Below are 23,199 nucleotides of genomic sequence, written 5' to 3' on the forward strand. Positions count from 1 at the left end.
CTACCAAACTGTCCAAGTGCCTTGCTAAAGATAGCAACTCTGACTTACCCAAAATAGACACTTACTATAAACAGTAAATGCACCGATATAACTCAAGCAAAGAGCAATCCTAAACATCCCTGACCTTTGGAGTGGGAATTGACCTTCATCTATGCTAATTGGACCCTTTGAAAAACTCCATTAGCCTATAAGGATTAGGAAATAGGCTAATCATTTGAAAGATAACACTCACGAAAAGGGGACACTACACAATCTTAATCATTATGAAAATAATTGTACTACCAAACCTATTAACCTACAGAAAATTAAAAAATAGCATAGTAACATAGGGACGCGTCCCCCCCCCCCCCCCCCCCCCACTTTTTGCCCCACGTCTCGAAGACTTGGACGCACCAAGGACTTGGGGACTCCGTCCCCCCATCCCCAATGGCGCCACCAGATTCTGCCACCTCCAAGAGGATGGGGCACATCCCAATGTTGACTATTTTCTGATTTGACTGTTTATGTTCAATGTTCGATGTTCCAATTCAATCCAATGTTCAAGTATTTAATCTTTTACATCTTTATATCATATATTGCAATACATCCTTTTATAACTAGCATTTAAAGTACCATGTACATGGTATACACACCTCCTCCTATCCCCCGCCACCATCCCCCCACTGTCCCCAAATTAAGGCCCCTCTATCCCCCGTTACGGCATCCCCCAAGGTGGTGTAACTATGGAAAATAGACAAAGGGACCATGTTGTACACCTTAGCAAAAAGGGAGACATGACATACTAGTCTGATAGCATCTTGAAAAACTAAACTTCAGAATAAAACTGCTAATTTTTGCCCTTTAAAACTGAGAATACTGTTATTTAAGACAATAAATATAAAATGATGTGTCAAATAAGAAGGCAAAAATAACTAACTTTTTTTTTTCAAATAAGTTCAGTTGCACTCATTGCACTTCTCACATGCAAAAGGCCTTATCATTAAAAAGCTGCAAACAGGCTCATACCTATTCTTCCAATCAGTAGTGTTTTAACAAGTAGACAGCAGTTTATGAGAAATTGCGTTAAAGAAAATATATCTCTTTTGTCATTACAACATTAAAAAGTTAACAAGGAAAAATATTCAAATATTCAAATGACTTGGGTTGCACTCCTGTTCAACATGTCAAAGATACCACTTCTTACATGTAACAGGCCTTACCTTCAAAAGGCTGAAAATGATCTCGTACCTATTCTCCCAATCAGTAATATGCAAACAAGTAGACAAAAGTCCTAGAGAAATTGCAGAAGTCCACTGCCTGTACTCATAAGCATCTTGATCCAACCAATGTAGCAGAAACTCTGATGCATCAGGAGCCACATTATGCACGGATGGAGGCAAAACCTGAAAGATGTTTAAGAAATGATAGTATGAAAAACCTTACACGGTGAGATATAATTTTAGTAACAATTCTAGTGAACAAAAAAAATGAGAAGATTATAAAAGACATAATGAAATGCAGTTAAGTTCAAGGACTTGAAACAGAAATCATGCTAATCAGAATTTTTTATGATGAAGGCAAAGCATAACCTACGCCATATGACAAATCTGAGTTTATCTCTTGAGACTAACCATTTATATCCTATGGGAAGTGCATAGAAGCATAATCTCATGCAAATGTACATCAAATATAAGTATTCAGTCCATGGCTCAAAACTATAGTACCTTCTGAATCAAGAACCATCTCGTTGCATAGATTCTCCTACAGCTAGAAATTAGTCATAAATAGACCAAGCAGGATTTCGAAAATGATGTAAAATTAGAAAAACATATAATACAATCTAAATAATATTATGAAACACACACGGTAGTGACTCAAGAGATCATGATCCTTGTCTCATATCGCTTTATTTATTTCCCCGCCCAAGGATCAGATCAAGCTAAATTCTGGTGCAGCTTCAAAGGAGAACCCTAGTATTGTGTAAATTGTGTAGCTTCTTTGTGATTGTGAAACGATTTTTGATAAGCATCTTTGATCTATTTACCAAGAAGAACAAACAACAAGGTAGAAGCAATTGTGCTAGTGAAGAGCTGAAACTAGCTACCTCTCTAAGGTTAAGGCATTTATTTGTGGAGTTTGAATCCCAATTAGAGATAAATGCAATGACCAACAGATCAAACAAAAAAGTTTCAATCCAGAAGGCCTTTGTAAAGAATCCAAATGAAGACTCCAACTACTTACAACATAGCTGAAAAGAAAGCAGTAGTTTTGTCAACTATCTATCCACTGCAGGGATTAGCCAAATCTCTATTTAATTTGGAGATGACATTTAGATTGAATTAGTGGGAGAATGTGCAAACACTCTTTACAATAAAAATATGCAGTGTCACTTTTCTTCAGTGTAATAATGCAAGTACAAGCAATAGTGGATCTTGTCAAATCTCTTTAAAAGATGACAGCTATATTCATCTTTCTTATTTTTTCCTATCTTTGTTTCCATTGTCCCTTTTATTTGGTTGCATTGCTTTGGCCCTCTTCTTTGTGTGAGCCTAATCCAAGTTTTCTGAAGGTTTTCTAGGTGCTATAAGCATTTCCAATTTTGTGAAGAAAAAATACAGAGACATGGATGTAGACAAGATGATCCAGGATAGTTAATCCTGATTTGAGTTGTGGTAGGGGTAGATATGATGACTAATAATGTTGAAAAACATAAAAGGGAATTCGCTGAGCAGGATTTCCTGTCAAAATTGTCATTTTGGTGATGGAAAAAGAGATGAATGACTTGATTTTAGACTGTCTCTTGAGCCTCTGAATACCAATCTGAAAATGAAAAATAAAAAATAATGTCATTGATGCAAATATTGGGGTAAAGATCTTGTGAAACTGAAGGCTAAACAATATGTGTGATAAGAATGTTTGAATTGTCAATCAGCATCACATAGAGCCTATCGGGTATATTAGTTCAAGAAGATTAGCCTTTATTTGCATTTAAACAGTGAATCCTAGGTTAACTATGTTTAATCTAATATAAATTTTTAATTCATATAGCAAAGGAAAATGTTAAGTGTCACTTTTGTTCAATACCTCTTTTGTCCTCTTGGAAAGTAAGGTTGCTGTTTCAATTGATTTAGAATTCCTCGAAACCTAGCCCAAACATCCCCTCTCACATCAGGTTATGTCAATATGTGCACATCTTTGGAAGATTGATTATCAATCAAAATAAAGTTATTCTCTGGCCATTATCCTTCCCCTTTATTATGGGAGGTTCCCTCTTTGAATTTGAATTTTTCATTTTGTGGTCTTATACCACAAGCAATCACATCATGGTGCAATAGCACTTCATGCTTACAAATTGTGCTATGTCAAGTTATGAAATGAAGATTGGAGTTTCAATTCATATAGAACTCCTAGAACCCTAGCAGAAACATCTATAATATCCCCATTTTGGTGAGTTCTACTTTTGATTGAGTCAGTTCATTATAGCGATCCTCGTGACCTGACACAATGATTTGGGGATCTCAGTTGTGGACTTACTATTTTAAGTCACTTTCGGGCAGTTGCCATATTTGGCAGTGCAGATGGTGGATTAGCAGTTGGTTATTGGTTGTAGTGGATGGAGCTATTTACTGTACTGTTTCATATTTATTGAATAAATTATTATGTCTACATTATTATATGCCACTTATTATATTTAAATGTTATGAAATGATGTTGTGTTGAGGAAGCCTCTTAAGTGGAGTTACGTTTAGAAAACTTGTGCCATTTGGAGATTATAAATATGAGACCCATTTAATGAGAAACGCATCCAATTACCTATTTGCTTTTGTGGTCTAGTAAGTATTTTTGAAGTTGTTGGTTTATGTGCCCTTGCTGAAGTATAAGGGTTTGAAGCTCGTTGGTGCTTTCCATTGCCGAGGTATAGTCGACTATATTTTGATGAATTGTTTAAGTTGAATTGTGGAATTTTCCCTACTATTATATAATGTGTCTGGGAAGCTGATTGGGGTTGGAGAATTTGAGATTATATATCTAAGTGAGCGGTGTTATTGTCTGTTGTATTGGTGAGTTTAATTCAGAGCTAAATTGGTGTTTGCTGTAAATTTTTGGGTACTATTTACCACTTCAAATTGATGTGACTTTATCATTGCTATCTGGTAACTGGATCTTTATTTTCAATGTCAACTCTATCTATCAGGCATTGATACTATACTGCATTTGGCTGGACGATTACTTCTAGGGGTTCAATTGTATATGGAGGCTTCCATTCAGTGATTCTGAGCAGCGTTTGTCTGTCTTTGGAAGGCCGAATCTAATTTGCAGACCTGCAGTGATACTAGGGAAGCCTATGTTCAATTTCAGCAGCCTTCGATTCAAGTTGGAGGGCCAACGATCAATCGTACAAGCTTGCATTTACCTGTGAACATATTTGGGGAGGCCACCATTAACAAATATTGGCTTGCATTTAAACCTTAAGAGGCCACATTGTTGTTAGAAGGCCAGTGTAGCACAGTCTAGGGGCTGCATTCAATTTCATTGGCAGCTTATATATATTCTACCCTTGCGTGGATGCCTATTGGAATTGTGGAGAATCACGTGGAAGTTGGAGCTCAAGTTGGGGCAGTTCAAACTCCATTCACACCTGTGATTGCATTTCTATCAAGTTTTATGTTTAACTATTATAAATTAGTAAATTGTAATGTGCAAACTATGATTATGCAAACACAATAAATGGTAGAGGAAATTATTCCTTGCTCATGTAATGTCCCCATTTTTAGCAGGTTCCTGTAGTTGGCTTGGTCAATTCGCCATCATGATTCTCAAGAGCTAACAATAGGATTTGAGGGTCTCATTTGTGGAGTTATAGGATTTCCAGCAGCCTGTAGTGTGTTTTGGCTCTGTTTGAGGGACTTACTATTTATAGTAAGTCAAACTGTTGGTTCCAATAAGCTCAGTTCACTTAGAAGAGTTGTGTGATGCTCTCAATTTTTATTCTGGGATTCTGGTTTGGGCTCCAAGAATCTTGGAGGGAGTGTCTATTTATGATAAATCACCCTGCTAGGTTCATTCATTGTTTTTCTTCATCAGCATCATTTTGGTGTTGTCAAATTTTGTTTCTGATGCTTATTCAATTGTTTTCGCAAGACGAATGAATTATTATTATTATCCAACTATGTTGAGGTTGCTATTTTTCTTGGTGTTGTATGTTGGTCACCTCAGTATTATAGCTCATTGGAACCGAGTTGAAAAGTTTTAATCGTGGGAACAAGAAATAGTGGCCTTGTGTATCATAATATTATGTTATGGTTGAAAAGGTCATTGTTGGGAGCCAAAAGCAATTAATAAATTATATTATAATAGCACATTATTATATTTTAATGTTCTTGTTATCTACCAAAATTGCACCCTATTAAGTTTGCAGAAAACTTAACTTTTTTGAGTAACATGGAAACATTCCAAGGTTGTGGGTAAACTATGGCTAGAATGAATCTTCAGGTTCTAGGCCGGCTCCCTATCTGGTAAATCACTCTATACTACCTGAAACTGATCTTTTTGATGGAGGAAAAAGGGTAGAAGGATAACAAAAAAAAAAATCTAAACCCTAAGGGTGATGCACCAAAAAGTATCTCTAAGATCTAATAGATAACCAACACATAATAGAAACAGTAAAAAGGAAGCTCCTTTCCACAACTCAATAATCAGAATCCTTGCATTAATAACTAAAAAGAAGGGCTAAAATAACAGTTTCTAAAAGGAGGATAAATTACTCACAATCCAAAACTGCTCTATAACACAACTTTCAACCTGCAAAAGACTGAAACAATCCTGTAGAAGGCATCGACATGACACACAAACATAGAAAAAGAGAAGGCACAAGCTGAAATTCTTGTCCAAAAGTGCTGCAAATCCGTATATCTCTTTGAATAATGGGTTACAAAAAGGTCTCTACTCCTGTCAAGTAGTCTAAAAACTTACAAAAACAGCAAAGTAGAGAAGAAAAAGAACCTCTCACAAAATGAGCCTTCGACTCATACTTATGCACTCTCCATCCAACTGCATTTTGAAAGCCATAAATGTTGGGTCGGATTAAGACCTTAAGGCCAAACTTGAGTCTTCTAAAAAACTTCAAAAGGTGTACAAAATGGCCCAAAAGGCATGATCTGATAATATCATCATAACTGCCCCTCATAAATGCATTCATTATCTCCAAGCAGACTCCCAAAAAGTCTCCAAAATGCAATAACTCCTCTTTAAAGAAAAAATCCTCACCTTTATGACTCAACACTTAGTCATAATGTTTTGCAAAATATCTATCTTTTAACCTTTTAAAAGAAAATTAAATATTTATTTCAAGGTCACGGGAGACGGGGAGACTTCGAGGACTCTGGTACTGGTACTGGTACTGGTACCGGTACGTCAATTTTTCAAATAGGAGACGGGGGTACTTGGAGGCAATTTTTTTTTTAAATTTTTTTTTAATAGTTTAAAGAGTCTAATACAAAATTTGAAAATAGTAATACTGTAAGACTAAAGTAAATAATAATAGTAATGTCACATTAAAAATTAAAATAGACTCATAGAGTCAAAGATTTCAAAACTCACATGATCACAATATTGTATCTTATAGACATATTTGTTTTTCGAATATTGCATATGATCACCATCATATCAGATTGATAATTGCTGAGATTATCATTACATATTCAAATTTTAAATTGAAAAAAGTATAGTTTGATGCTGAATTGCTGATATGCAAACAAAAATGAACACTTTGTACAATAAACAAAAAACAGAAATATATCTAGTATTAGTATGTCGATGGTACTATCATCTACTCCACAAGGTTGTGATCATCCTGCTCAAGGTCTTCAGCTATCATACTCTCCAAAAAATCATCTCTCCAAAAATATTTTAAATGATTTAATCATTTAAATTGTTGAATAAAAATAATTTTTTTAAAGTGTTTCTAATGTTTTTAAAGTTATTAATTTATTAAATAAAATATTTTAAATGATTTAATCATTTAAATTGTCAGTGGTCTTAATTTTTGTATTAAAAACATTAAAATGAGGGCTAAAATATATAAAATTATTTAATATGGTATTTTACATTTATATTTTACCTGGAGACTTCGGAGAGACTTCACTTTTTGGATTAGGAGACGAGGAGACTTCTGGAGACTTCAATCACAACCTTTTTTGAGGTCTCCGGAGATGCGAAAAGTCTCTGAGATGCGACTTTTAGGGGGGAGACGGGTCTCCTGGTAACCATGATTTATTTCTTTGCAAAATAATATTTATTAAATGATTTATATTTCGAAAATAAAATATAAAGCATTTAATATTTATTAAATGATAATTTATTATAATATAATTTATTCTTTTTTATTTTAATAAATAATAATTATTTTATATAAAATATTAAGTGATAATAACTAATCACTTAATATTCTATTCGAATAATTGATATTTATTAAAATAACAAAAATAAATTATATTACAATAAAATACTATTGCAAGGAAAAATATTTAATTTGAAACCTTTTTAAAAAATTAAAAAAAGACAAATACTTTGCAATAATTAAAAACACTGAGTGTTGAGATAAGGGTAAGAAAAGTTGTATTTGCTTCTTTTTTTTAACATCACAAACCCATAACATGGGCGTCAAAGCTTGCAATATTGGGAAATTTAAACACAAGGCAAGAGCCCCTTCCTGGACATGAACATTGGATATAGGGTATTTCAAACCCTAAAAGCATGTTATACCTTTCATTTGGTCTTCTTGCACTTGTGAAATGAAGAGAGCTGCCACTATGAAGAAAACGAGGGTTTGAGAGGAAAACCAGAGCCCTCCTATGCGCTTTTTCATCCTTTTTCTCTGTATTTTTGACTACTTGTTGATTAGATCATTCATCTTCTTGCTGGGCCACCGAATTGTGAGAGAAAAAAGGGCTCTTTGGCAATTGTATGAGCTCAGGACTGAAAATTTTTTGGGCACTTTCATGAAGATTTATCCCATGACCTCTGCTGTCTTTGCTGGAGCTTTATCTTTAGCCGCCATGGAAGGAGAGTTTGGAGCTGAAAGGATAGAACTTGCTGGAGTTTTATCTTTATTTCCTGGGCACGTTTTTTCCCGCTTTTTCCTCTATTTCTTTGGTTCAAAATGTGGATCACTCTCTGCACTACGGCTGCCATGTGTTTCTTTTGGAGGCATTGAAGGAAGCTTTAACTGAAAGCTTTGAGTTGGAAGAAAAAATGCCACCTTTTCCATGCATTTTATGGGGTTTTTTGTGCATGTTTTGCTGGGTCTCCTGATCATGGCCGCCATTACTGAATTTTGAGAGGTATGTTGTTCCTATACACTTCAATTCGAAATGTTGACATATGGGTTTTTTTTTCTGTGAAAGTTATTCCATATTACTCTCTATCCAAAACCCGAGTGGGGTTTCCTCTATGTAATTTCATGATGTATTTCTCATTGATAGCCATCGTTATATTTGCTGGAGCTTTTTTGAAGGGTTTTACTGTTGCCTTTTTTTTTTGCTGATGCCATGAGAAGTATTTTCTGTTGTTTGTTTGGAAATGTGGTGTTCGAAGGGAATAGAATGAATCTCAGGTATTTTCTATCTCATCTTGCTCTTGCTGATTGCTCTCCTCACAAGCTTTTGCTCTTTTCCATAGATTCGGGCTTTCTTATTATTATTATTTTTTTATATATGAAATTTCCCTTTCCTATGCTCATTGTACAGATGGTGTGCATGCAAGGCTGCCAATACAATGCTTTCCATATTTCCAGCATAAGGGTTCATGCCACCTTTTATATGCAGAGTCATGATAGTAGCACAGATAACTTCTTTAATCTATATCATGAATGTTATAAAAATTGTTATTCCTTGATGCTGAATTCTTTTCCAATATACTGGTAAGTTCCTTTTGCAGTTTTGTTTTAGGATACCCACTGTCTTCAACTATAGAATCTCCATTCTCGAGTAGAGTCCTCCATGTAAATCCTTATGATCGCGCATTTTCAGCTGACTCTTGCTTAATATCTTTGTAAGTTTTCCTGTCAATCAGATTTACTCCACATTTCACTTCATATGGGAATGCATCAAGCTGTAAGTATCTGTTTGCTTTTCACAATATCAATCATACCGTGGATCCATATTTAGTATCTTTCCTCTGCACTTGTGGACAAAGCATTGACAATATTCTCCTTTTTTTTATAATCATAAGACCCAAAGGTATATCTCTTTCTTTGCAGGTCCTTGATAACCACCTTTACTCAGAAGTAAAGCCTTTTATGTTTTCCACATTAAACCTTCCTGCAGCAAGTTATATAAAATCTTATCATATTCTGAAACAACCCCCTGAATGCTGAATTATCTCATTCCATAATATTTGAAAGAACACTTTATGAGGTTCGAGCACGGGCTCGTGACACTCATAAACTATCTTTCTGTGATTTGCATCTGAACATTTAGAGCACTATTTTTGAGATCAACATGCTTACGCTTGATTATAATGAAAGGTTTCATATCAGGAATAATATGTCCCTTTTAACATTATATTTTCTGATTTTTTTTGGATTAAAGCACTTAGAATTCATTCTATTGTTTTTATATGTATTCAGAATAGGAAATATATAGCATGTGTGGGTACATAGTTGGTAATAACCAGTCATTGCTTAGATCTTTTAAGATCTAACCCCATTTTTCCCATGCAGGAGAACGAACATCACGGAGCTATCAAATAGAGAGCTAGACCAGGAGCGGCAACAAAGATCACATAACCAGTCAAAGGCTGAAAGGCAATGACTGGTTACCTCTGACTCTACTTCCTTGTGCTATGTTTTTTCTTATTTTCAATATGTATAGAAGCAGTAGTCAGACTCACGGCTTGTGTGAGATTTTCATTTCCAACATTTTATATTCATTTCATTCTATGTAAATATCAGATTGTACATATCGGTTGTATATTCAAAAAATGAATATTACAAGGACATTTATCTTCTCTTGGCACACAATGAATAACAGTTATGCATTTTTGCCTTCATACTAAAATTTTAAAAGTGTGCAAAATTTTAGTAACAGTTCTATGGAGGAAGCTTCTTAAGTGGAGTTCATTTGGGAAACTTGTGTCATTTAGAGATTATAAATATGAGCCCATTTGATGAGACAAGAATTCAATCATTTGATTATCTTATTTTGATTTATCGTCTTTGTGACGTTTTCCTGAAGTTCTCATTTGTTGTGCCCTTGCTAAAGTATTGTAGATTCGATTCTAAGAATTATTTGGAGACTACTTGGCAAATTGTGCTTGAGGTTCTTCTAGAATTTGTGATGGGATTCAAGAGAATTATTTATATATCAAATTGTGTGCTGGTTAATTTGGAGTTGGCTTGAGCACCCATCTATGTTTGCTGCTAGGCATTATTTTCTATTTGAACTTTTGGAGCAGCATTTTCCATATATATAGTTGTATTTGTTTGTTGAAGAATTATTTCGTTGCTAGTAGTCTTCATTTCAAAAGGTTTCAAAACATGTCTTGTAAGTCCATGGATTGTAACTTCTATTTTTTTTTTAGTCTAGTTGATTTAAATAGTAGGGGATATTTTATCAACTGGGTTGTTATTTTGTAAAAAATACTCAGCATCTAAATTGATATTAAAATCTGGAATTTTCAATTGTATATTCCCTATGAAATATCCAAATAATTGAATTAAAATTATCATTGCAATATCTTCTATTTTGTTGCTATATTGTTGTGTCAAAATTTGCAAAACATCAAAAACAAAAAAAAAATCAATTCTTCAACACAAATTGCTTGAGAACCAACAAAGCTCATTATAGTGGTATCAATTGCATATTGTTGTAGTTGGTGGTGAGTCTACTTCCACAGTTGGGGATTAGGGATGTGATGATGTGGCATTCACATCTGTCCAAGATATGGGTGCACTAGGTATGGAGGAAGTGAGAGCATCAGTAGAGATAAGCTCTCATTGTGATTTGCTTCCTTCTGCTGGAAGTGAATCTATTTCTTCATCTCATGCAGCTGGCAGTGCCACGTTTTTTGAGGAATTAGTTGTAGGTCACAAGGGAGCAGGTTGATACTTCCACATATAATTTCTACTACACAGAGTCTTCCACGGAGTAACTTTTGGAGAGTTCAGATGTACAGGTGGATTCATATAGATTGTCTAAGGGTACTCTCATCCAAAGCTCTCGTGCTATTCAGAGGTTGGTGGAAAAGATTGTAGAGACTTTGTCTATAATGCTTCCCCACAAGGATCTTATCATTGGGTTTGCTGAGAGAGTTGCCCAAGATCCTACCCAACTGGTAGTTCGGAGTCAAAGATTGGAATCGTCTTCTGATTCCCAATTTGATATTGATGAGCACTTGACAAAGATTAAGAGTTTTTATTGGCATCACACTATTAGGAGTGCTCATCACTTTTCTCTTGACCCACAAGTAGACGATTGGGTTTCGCGTCGGTGTGGGTTGGCTCCAATTTGATACCATCAATTATGGGATGGGTTAGCACCATCTATTGCAAATGGGATCGGCAACTACAAGTAAGACCACTTGCCATATCCACACACCCAAGACGGTTTATCAAAGGTTGGAGTTGGTGATAGTAATTCAAGTACTTATGGTCATCATCCTCTCCACAATGCAATTGGGTGTGTGTGTCAGTTTGATAGGCACTCAAATGTTGACAGAGTTGGTATTTCAATTGGATTGAGTTCTAATGAGTTGCTACTGCCATTAGCACCTATAGTAAGTTTCCAGATGATTATGTCATTGATATCAATTATTTGGGTGTTGATGCTCCAAAAGTCTCTTCTACACAGTAGGGATAGTACGCAGTTCTACCTTTGGGATCTAGGTGGACTATGATGTTCATTTCACTTTGGGATTGCTTGGGGAGAAGCAATCTTAGGGAGGGAGAACTGTAATGCCCCCATTTTTAGGAGGTTCCTATAGTTGGCTTGCTCAATTCACCATCGCAACCCTCGTGAACTAACAGTAGGATTTGAGGGTCTCAGTTGTGGAGTTATAGGCTTTCCAGCAGCCTATGGTGTGTTTTGGCTCTATTTGAGGGACTTACTATTTATAGTAAGTCAAATTGTTGGTTCCAATAAGCTCAATTGACTTGGAGGATTTGAGTGATGCTCTTAGTTTTTATTTTGAACTTTTTGTTTGGCCTCCAAGAATCTTGAAGGGAGCATCTATTTATAGTAAGTCACCCCATCAAGTTCATTCATCATCTTTCTTCATCGGGATCACTCTAGTGTTGTCAGATTTTGATTCTAATGCTTCTTCAATTGTTTCCGCAAGTCAGGTGAATTATTATTATTATTCATTTAAGTATGCTGAGTTTGTTATATTTTTTGCTATTGTATGTTGGTGACCTCAGTGTTATAGCTCATTAAAATCAGGTTGATATGTTTTAAATCATGGGCACAAGAAACAGTGAGCTTGTGTATTAGAATATTATGTTATGGTGGAAAAGGTCATTTTTGAGAGCTAGAAGCAATTAATAAAATATATTATAATGTCACTTTATTATATTTTAATGTTGGGTACAGGAAACTTCTTAAGTGGAGTTCTTTTGGGAAACTTGTTCCATTAGGAGATTATAAATATGAGCCCATTTGATAAGACAAACATTCGATCACTTGATTATCTTATTTTGCTCTATCATCTTTGTGATGTTTTCTTGAAGTTCTCAAATTCAGTGCCCTCGCTAAAGTATAGGGGCTTGGGATCTACAGCTAAAGTATTGTAGATTCAGCTATGAGAATTATTCCGAGATTGCTTGGCAAGTTGTGTTGAGGTATACAATTTGTCATTTCTCCTATTATATTAATTGTTGCTAAGGAGAAGTTTAATTTTTTCTTGTTGTTGGAGGTTGTTCTGGAAGTTGTGAAGGGATTCACAACAATTGTTATATCAAATTGTGTGCTGCTTAATTTGGAGTTGGCATGAGCACCCATTTATATTTGCTACTAGGCGTTATTTTCTATCTACACTTTGGGAGAGGCGTTTTTCACATCTGTAGTTGCATTTATTTGTTGAAAAAATATTTTGTTGCTGCTAGTTTTCATGACACAGGGTTTCAAGACATTTAAGTTCATGGATTGTAACTTCAAATTTTTCTGGGTATTGTTGATTTAGGTAATAAGGGATACTTTATCAACTAGGTTGTTGGTATTTTGTAAAAATACGTAATATCTAAATTGATATTAAAATCTGGAATTTTCAGCCGTATATCCCCTATGTAATATCCAAATCTTTAAGTGGAACTTATTATTGCAATATCTTCTATTTTGTTGCTATATTGTAATATCAAAAATTGCGAAACCTCAAAAACAAAAAAAAGAAATCAATTCTTCAACACAGATTGTTTGAGAGTCAGCAAAGCTCATTACAGTTGAACAATAAAATCAATATCATAATTTAGCTAGTAGATTTTGTAATGAGTTAGAGCTAAATATAAAAGATCTCTACCTGGAAATACATAGTTTGTTAATCAATTTAGTGTAGAGAAATTTTCTTATATATTCAGTAGCACTAGCTGGTATTGGAAAATGCTTGCCAAGTGTTTGAAAAAATATCAAATCCATTGATTTGTAAGGCATTGGGTGATTGTCTGAGCTGTAACCACCCAGGGTTATTACAACATCCCCTCACACATCAAATAATGTCAACATGTGTGCCTCTTTTGAAGGTTGGTCGTAAGTCATAATGAAGTTATTTTCTAGCCATTATCCTTCCCTTGTATTGTGAGAGCTCCCCTATTTGGAAAATAATGTTCTATTTAGTGGATTTGTACCACAAGAAATAAGATCATGGTGCAATAGTACATCAAACTTATGAATTGCACATGAGCATCATGGCCACAAATAGTGGGTGCATTTATTCCACAACAAGTGTTAGATGACCAATTTAGTGATTATTTTGAGAGGTCATTTGTACTATAATTGTAGATTATGAATGCCAAGAACTCCAATTGTGAATGAATGTAATAAAGGGTACCTAGTGTACTCATTTTTAATTTGTGCATTTGAATTTCACTCTTTTCCTACGATGTAGTGTTATTCCTAACATATTACTTGGTGTAAGAGCATCTTGTATTTCATTGCAATCTTGCATCAACCAAAAAGATTTCCTTAGAGTTTGATCTTGGTTAGTTCCTATTAGTCAGTGTCTATGATTTTACTGACATTTCTCCATGTTTGTTTGTCAGCTCATGTGGCCTTGTAGACCTAATGGCATGTTCTAAATATCATGTGGAATCTATGTTTGGGTTCACATTTAAGATCCATTTCTTTGCAGTTGAGATTTGTCGGCTTCTTGCTCAGAGCTATTTATTCTTCATGTTTCAGGGCTAGTTGGACCATTCCAATCTTGCAATCCATTTCCCAGATGTACGATCCTATTTAGCTCATCATGAGATGTTCCTCAACTCGTGGCCACATTTCTATGGTTGTGCTTCATTTTATATTCTTATAATCAATTTCTTTTAGATTTGGGTCCTGACGTATTTGTCGTAATACATTTTCTTCATCATTGGAGAATATGATCTTTCTTAATTGATTTGTTGCTTGTGAACATTGTATATATTGTAGCATTTGTTTCTTAGGTACCTTTCAAGAGTGATGGAGCCCAAATTTCCAGAATTAAAGACTCCATTTAGATCCCTTTTTTACCCATCTTTATATCATATTTCATCTTTTTATCATTACAATGCTGACTAAACTAAAACCTGGAAGATCATTTTGCTAGTAAGAGATTTGATCTGGATGATGAGTTAAGCATACTTTTCAGCTTGTCCATTAATGAGGTTTCACAGAATTTAAACAGAGCCCATAATATAAATATCCTTGCAGATTTATACATATGTGTGTATGTGTGAGTTTGTAGAATAAAATAGCAACTGATGACATCACGTGAACCTGCAAACAATCGAGGAGGCCAAAATGCAGCATTTCAAGTTCAAATTGGTTTCTTAACAAATTTAAATACATGTGTAAGAACCTTGAAATGCAAGTCACATAACAACGGTAAAAGGTGATACAAAATCCGTATATGCGGGACAAAGAACTGTATTAAATAAAAATAAAAATAAACGCCTTCAAAGTTATCAAATGGAGCATGTGTCAATAGCAATAAAATTCTGAATGCAAAGCATCGACAGTGGAGTACTCGGCCAGCAATAAAAAATATGCTGAGAACAAAACATGAAGAATGAGCACTGACGACATGGTATGAAACCTCATTCCAGATAGAAACATGAGTCTCAAATATCGAAAATACAATTTTCCAAAAGATTTCATTTGGCTCTCATCCACGTCAGTAAAAGTTCAGTGCCTGACAGATTGAACCAAACCAACATTTGATGCATATGTGATCTTCTTTGAAGCCCAATGATAGAGTAAGCAATAGTTTTAGTCCTGTGTTGAATGATCGGTAGAGTGCGATCTTATTTTGGCAAGGAACAATATTAAATTGAAGATGCCTGATACCTCACTCATGGTCATGATTAAATATGGCTAGTATTGAACTGAAAGAAGAACATTTAATTGCCGATTATAGTTCTAATGATATTTGTTTGGAGACTATACAAGTGTCCAATAAATTTATCGCTGAGGATGAGGAAATAAAGAGCCCCAAATTGAAGATAAAGTATGAAGTTGATTGCAAAATGAATTACAACAATGTTACACGGCAATAATTCGCAGATGGCACTGTCCTGATAATACTTTGATGGAGTATATGTGACTTTGAAACTATTCCACGGTGTACGAGTGATGTCTACATCTGTTATAAAACACGAGGAATCCGATTATGCTCACTCGATAATAAAAGAGTGCTCGAAAATTAAACATTTGGGTTTCCAGACTCGAAACAAATTTAGAATTATATTATAAACTAAGTTTAAAAGCCTGCGCTAATATAATTATCAAGCAGTTATTTATTATGGAGCGGTATGTTTCTTAGAGGCAACCTTTCATCCTTTTTCCCTCTTATAAATAGGAGTTTCTTTTACTTGAAAATTCATAAGAAAGATTAGAACATTTTATATACATTTTGAAGAAGTATTTTTTATTTATTTATTGTATGGAGGAATAAGGGGCTCATTATGATTTTGTAATATAAATTCCATTATTTTATTTTAATAATAAAATAAAATGTTTTTTGTTTATTATTAAAGTCGTGGAGATTTAAAGTTTAAATTTTAAACCGCAGACGAGTCGTCCTTTGTAATTATTTTTTGAAATTCTGTATACAAATTAAATATCGAATAAGTGGACAAGGTGATTTAGCATTTAAATTCGATCATCATAGATACTGTGAAATATTTAACTGTTTCCGTATCTGTGTCCAGTTTGTCTCCTAGAGGAGTTAAAATTCAATCTGCACTAATTTAAAGATTGCGTAATAATTGATCTGTCACATCTTGATTATTTGATTGTTGGCAGTAAAGTGTGTAAAACATTATGAAGTTGTACATGATAATTCACTGAAGTTGACTCTATCACCTAGATGAGCAGAGGCACTAGTCTTTCTATTATTGAAGTCAAAAAATCTATATATTCCTTCTACAAGCATCAAATACATTTTTAAAACCTTATACAAAACATACAACTATTATCCAACATCCAGTTTCATTTTGATTGAGTTTGAGGATTTTTGCCAGTCAGAGAACTCTCAAAATTTAAATTCGCTTTAGAAAAGCTCTGAACCAAGTAATCAAGTTCGAGGAGAAGGTCTACCCGCCTAGGTGTAGCGGAGCCTAAAGTGCAGGGAAATCAAGAAGTATTCCCATTCGTTGGCCAGAACTGATTGAGAAGTCCTATAGGAGAAGTGGCAGGCTCTTGGATTTCCAATCTGCGGTTTTGGGAACCAACAAGGAGGAAAACCTCTTGGAGATTAGCATTGAGGATGGATCTAAATTTTTGTTTGTAATCAAGCATTTGTGCCTTGAATGTAAACTGGCATGTTGTTGAGCAAGTGATTGCAAATTCTGCAATCTATGAGAATGCGAAGATATTTTGCATGTTTCTAGTTCATTGTTGAGTTATTGATGGTCTAAGTTTTTTATTTTTGCTGTTTCAACTTGAGCTGCATGGTCAAGACTCGGGACCATCTCCATTGTGGAAACTCTTGCCATGACTACATCAATTTGGCATCACAACAAGGTTGTGTTCCTCTGGTGATGTATCCATGTTCCTAAGCTTGCTAAAACCTAGATGAATTTGTTGTCGAGTAACAGAGTGTGGATCTAGGATGGCATAGGTGGATAATGTTGAGTGTTGACTTGGTGGTCAGCACTTCCTTGGAGATTTGTGCCATGGATCCAAGTAAGTCTCAGCATTTGCGTTGAGCGTTAACAGTTCGAGCTTTTGGTGCAACAGCAAATGCTACCTTCAATTAGTAGCACAGCCCTTGGTTTACAGGTTTGAGTCTCCCTTCAATTGGACCTAAAGGCTCAGTCAGCGTTGAGGGACAGATTGTTGAGTGTTGACTTGGTGGTCAGCACCTCCTTGGAGATTTGTGTCGTGGATCCGGGTATGTCTCACCATTTGTATCGAGCATTAATAGTTTAAGCTTTTGGTGCAACGGAAAATGCTACCTTCAAATGAGGCATCTCGTGGGTGAATCGATCCCCGAACAGAGGCAAGTTGCAAGTATTATCAACAAATCGCCAAGTGAGAACCAATCGAATACTTGCAGCTAGATCGCTAACCCCAGATCGTTGCACTAAGGGAAGAGAGAGATGTCGCAGAGGAAGATAAACCCTAAAGGGTTAGAGAAAATGATGGAAGACGTCAAAAATAAGATGAGGCACAAAAACAAAAATGCATTGATTGGTCTCAATGCTAGAGAGATATAATTGTTGGGAGGATTTTTTTTTATAAGAGTTCAGTAATCATGGAAAAAAAGAGGTTGGAGATGGAGAAGTGTCACTTACCAATTAAGAAGTGGATTGCATGGCCTATCCAAAAAGCATTCAAATGAGGAAGAGACAAGCAAGGGTTGCAGCAGTAAAGGAGATAAAACTTGAAATGGTAAGCACACTTGTGACTTTTGACATCATCAAGTGTCAAAGAAATTCTTGAAGACAAGTTAGTATGGTTGATGATAAAGTTGTTGTTGAGGTTGAGGATGGGTTTCTTATTTCAGTTCATGGAATCTAATGACCACGTTGGACAAGTTAAAGAGTGAACTACTAATGGTGAGGATATTGATGTCGATAAAATTGTTGTTCATCAGATTGAAAGAGTTTTTATTTGTGATAATAATCAAATTATTACAAGAAAGTTGCATATTGAGATGTTCTAGTTAGAAGGTACGGGGTGTCAGAGACAAGACAAGAATTTCATGAATGTTATTGATACTAATCAAGTTGCTTTTGCAAACAAAGTTGTTATTGCATTTGTCCTAGTGCAAGTATGGAAAAAGAAGTGATATTCCTTTGGCAGGAACAAGTATTTAAGTAGGATGATGGGCATACCAAGGGTAAAGATGAAGACAAAATTATAGGCAAATGTCATGATGATAAAAGAGGAAGTGTAGATGAAGGATCAAGGTGGTGAAGTGAGAAGTTATTCACATCGTGGTTGCTGATGGACTAATGGAAGAGAATGATCAGTTATGAGAAGAGGAAGATGACAAGGGGTAAAAGTTATTTTCAGTGCAAATGATAAGGGAATCAGATTGGAAAGGGTAGAGATGTTTTATTAGTAGGTTAATATTCTTGACCATTTGGATAGGGAAACCAAAGGTCGAAATGAAGCCTAGTGGTGCTCCGTTGTGAATTTCTTCTTGCAACATCAAAGTGAGAGGCTCAATTTTCAATAACTTTGAGTGTCTGATGTAGGGGCATCTTGGGTTTCATGACAATCTTGCATCTACCAGAAACATTTCATTTCAGTTTATTCTTAGCTTGTTCCTAATAGTAATTTTGTATGATTTTAGTGGCAATCCTCCATGGTTGCTCATCTGCTAGACATCATGTGGAATCTATGTCTAGGTTCACATCAAGATACCTTTATTCACAGTTGATATCTAATGGATTCTTGCTTAGACCTATTTGTTCTTCATGTTTCATGGCTAATTGGAGCTTTCCAATCTTGTGATCCATTTCCCTAATGTTCGATCCTATTTGGCTCATTGTGTGATGTTCTTGACATTGTGGCCAACATAGCTATGAGTGCGCACTACATTTCACATCATTATGATGGATTTCTTCCATATTTGGGTCTTCACTTATTTCTTGTAATACGTTTTCTTCATCATTGGTGAATGTGATTTTCTTGGCCAACTTGTGGCTTGCAAACGTTGTATATTTTGTAGCATTTGCCTCTTAGTTAGGAAACTTTAAGAAAAATAACCTCTTGGAGGTTAGCATCGAGGATGGATCTAGATTTGTGTTTGTAAACAGGCATGTATGCCTCAAATGTAAACCGATAGGTGGTTGGATAGATGATTGTAAGTTCTTGAATCTGTAATAATGTTAAGATGTTTACATGTTTCTAGTTCGGTGTAGAGTTATTGATGATCTAAGTTGTTGATTTCCATTGTGTTTACTTAGGTTGCGTAGCCAAGACCATCTCCATTGGCAAAACTCCTGCCATGATAGCATCACTATAAAACATGCAGGTGCATACATGAACATAGAGTTTGTATTTTGTTATTTTTCTAAATAACACTAGTGTACTGGTAACTATGATATCTTTAAGTCTTAGCATGATGTGAGTGGTTGGTTGTGGTTCTTATATGATTTTCCATGTGTGTGCAATTTTTCAAATCTACAATTTTCTTAGAGTTCAAGCTTCAAATCTGATATTGTCATGGTATCTGATTGTGCCCATCAAAAACTATTAGGCAAGTTTCCACATAACGTTGAGATATGGAGCACATTTTACATCCCCTACTCTCTGCTCTTTATCATGGCCATACAATTTGTGTGATTTGTATTTAGCAATTGCAATGTCCCAATCCCAAGTCAATTTGGCACAAAGACCATTAGTCTATTCACAAGATTCATGTAGGGTAATGCATGGGGTTAAGGAAGACTATAGGTGTTAGATGCATTTTCATGTTCAAATGGGCTTAAGAAGCATTGCTGTTTTTGGAGCTCTTTTAGGCACTTTCTCCAACATTTATTGTTTTCATTAAGCCAGTCATGAGCAATAATAGTATAAGTTGCCCTTTCTAGAAATATATGTTGGGGTGGTATGGATGTTTATCCTAAGATTCGATATAGTCTAGAGATATCAAACTAAATCATTAAAAGTTATTGTTTTATAAAGTTTAACTAAATATTTAACTTTATCGTTATTTTTGATAGATATTTTAAGGGACTACAATATAGATGAATATTTAAAATAAAGCGTTAAATCATTGTTACGGGACTCGCCGAGTCAGACCAAGACTCTGCGAGTCCGAGGCAGAGTCCTAATTTTCGAGGCAATCTGCCTCTGGACTCGGACTCGGCCGAGTCCTGGCAGAGTCCACACCAACTCGCCAAGTCCAAGGATTTGCCAGACTCGCCGACAGCAAAGAAGGAAAAAGGCAAAAAAATAAAAAATGTTTTGTTTTATGTTGACTTTTTTGGTTCTTATAACATGTTATTGACCTAAAAAGGTCATTCCACCATTTTCTTGTGCTCACAAGAGAGAGGGAAGAGTTAGAGAAGAATATTGGGGTTTTGAGAGAGAAATCAGCAAACCGGTTGGCCCTCCCGTATTGATTGCTAATGGTTTGTGCATCTTTGTAGCTTGCATTAAAGCATTGAAAGGAGCTTATGAGAGCATTTGGAGGAGGTTTTTACAAACTTGCATTTCCATTGTTTGTGCAAATTTGAAGAGGTAAGCTACAAGTTGCATTTCTTTGTGTTGTTTAACTTGTTTTGTACTATGTTTTAAACTTTTACATTCGTATTTTTTAGTATTTTTACTTCTCATTTTGTTTAAATTTGTTTGGTTTCTACTCTCTACTACTAGTCTACTACTATCTACTATTTTTTACTTCTAATTTTGTTTACATTCATATTGTAGCAAGCTAGTAGCAAACACATTGAATTTTGACATTATGTCTCAGGGTGAGGAAAGTGGAACTAGGCCTCTGTTTAACCCTAATGCAGACCCAAGTGCAATAGCAAGGGATAGGGCTTGGAAACATGCCATCTCGGGGCACAAAAAGGGAGTTGTTACATGTTGGCATTGTGGTGTAGTGTATAACGGGTGAGTAATAAATAGATTGAAGTATCACCTAGCACATATACCTAGACGTGATGCTAAAAATTGCAAAGATGTACCCCAAGATGTTATGCGAGACATGCAAGCTCTTCTAGAGGAAAAAATGGAGAAAAGAGAATTGAAAAAGAAGCAACATGAAGAAATGGCACAACTAGCCGGAGCCCAACAAGGATCTTCTAGTTTTCGCTCTCCATTATCCCCTGCTCCACCTACGAATCCCACTACTTCTACGAGTGGGACCATTGGGCCTCGCATTCGTAAGCAAAGATCGACACTTGATTCCATGTTTGCTCCACGCATAGCTCCAGGTGCACAACCATCGCTTGAGGGCACGGATTGGAACAAGGATAAACATGATTATGCAAAATTGGCACTTGGAGACTTCTTCATCTACAACAACATTTCATTCAATGCAGCAAGGTACTTATTTATTTAAAATTGAATTTATGTCTTCTCTTGTTTTCAAACTTTCAACTTTCAACTTTCAAGAGACAATAATATGCTTATTTTGTTTGTTTTAATTTGTATTTTGTTTTCAAATTTATTTATAATATACTAATTTGTTTAACTTTAAATTTTATTCTATTTGTTTTAGGTCCCCTTATTGGCAAATTGGAATCGATGATGTTGTTGTTTGTGGTCCGGGGTTCAAAGCCCTAGTGCTGAAGAGCTAGGAGGCCCTATTTTGAACCAAAGGGTGGCCGATGTAGAAGTTGAAATCAAGGAGCAGCATAAGGTGTGGAAGAGGAAGGGTTGCACCATCATGACTGATGGTTGAACTGATAGAAGGAGTAGAACACTCCTCAACTTTCTTGTCTCCTCATCAGGTAAACTGTAATTGTACTTAGAGTCTTAGACATTATAAATTTAGAAGTAGAACTTGTACTTAAGTGATTAAGTTTATAAATTATGAATTTACAAATTATGATTCATGATTCATCATTAATAATTAAACTAATTTGTTTCTTTTTCTTCAGGTGTCACAATTTTTTTTTAATCAATTGATGCCTCAAGAAAAACGAAGAATGCTGAATATCTTTGTGGGGTAATGGATGAAGTGATAAAGGACGTGGGTGAGGAGAATGTGGTGCAGATAGTTACAGATAATGCAGCAAATTATGTTGCTGCAGGAAAGCTTCTTATGGAGAGGCACCCTCACTTATTTTGGACCCCTTGCACTGCTCACTGTATTGACCTCATGTTAGAGGATCTTACTAAAATACCTTGGATAAAAACAATTATAGAGCAAGGAAGGAGTGTATGCAAATTCATATATAATCATACATGGGTCCTCAACCTCATGAGGAAACACAATGGGCAAAAGGAGTTGTCTCGTCTAGGGGTCACTAGATTTGCAACCAATTTTCTCACATTGAAATCTTTGCTTGATTCAAAGGGAGGTTTGAGACGCATGTTTTTTAGTGAGGAGTGGATTGCATCATCATATGCAAAGACCACTGCAGGGATTGCTGCAGCTGATTATGTTTTTGATGAGGCTTCTTTTTGGACACCGATTGTTGATATTGTGACGGTAATTTTCCTTTTTGTCCTCATTTCAACTTTATTTTGTTTATGAAATTATGTTATAAATTATTGTTCATTTTTTAAAGAAAAACTTAAAGCTGATTATTTCTTTTCCAACTTTCATAATAATTGCAGTTTGTAAAGCTGCTTGTTGTTCTCCTACGAACTGCTGATGGAGAGAAGCCCTCAGAGGGCATGGATAGGGTGAAGGAGGCCATTCACTCTTTTTTTTGCAAGGAATCGAGATAGGTATGGGCCTATATGGGATGTCATTGATAGACGTTGGTACAATCTACTCCACAAGCCTATACATGCAGCAGCCTACTTACTTATTCTAGCATACCAATTCAGCCCACATTTCAAGGCTGATGATGAGGTGCAGAGCGGCCTCTATGATGTTATAGAGAGAATGTCACCTAAATCAGCA

General features: G+C 35.4%; 1 protein-coding gene across 2 annotated transcripts in view; it reads right to left on the reverse strand.

Moving 5' to 3' along the window:
• RST1 (ARM repeat superfamily protein) overlaps positions 1-23,199 on the reverse strand; it is a 334,110-nt gene that overhangs the window by 87,649 nt on the left and 223,262 nt on the right. For both annotated transcript variants that reach the window (XM_089823823.1, XM_089823825.1), the window contains exon 19: positions 1,200-1,382. In XM_089823823.1, coding sequence (XP_089679949.1) covers positions 1,200-1,382 — 183 coding nt within the window. The remainder of the gene's footprint in view (positions 1-1,199; positions 1,383-23,199) is intronic.

Source organism: Cupressus sempervirens, chromosome 1 (genome assembly GCF_028749045.1).
Source record: "Cupressus sempervirens isolate cs-2001-9-10 chromosome 1, ASM2874904v1, whole genome shotgun sequence".
NCBI lineage: Eukaryota > Viridiplantae > Streptophyta > Pinopsida > Cupressales > Cupressaceae > Cupressus > Cupressus sempervirens.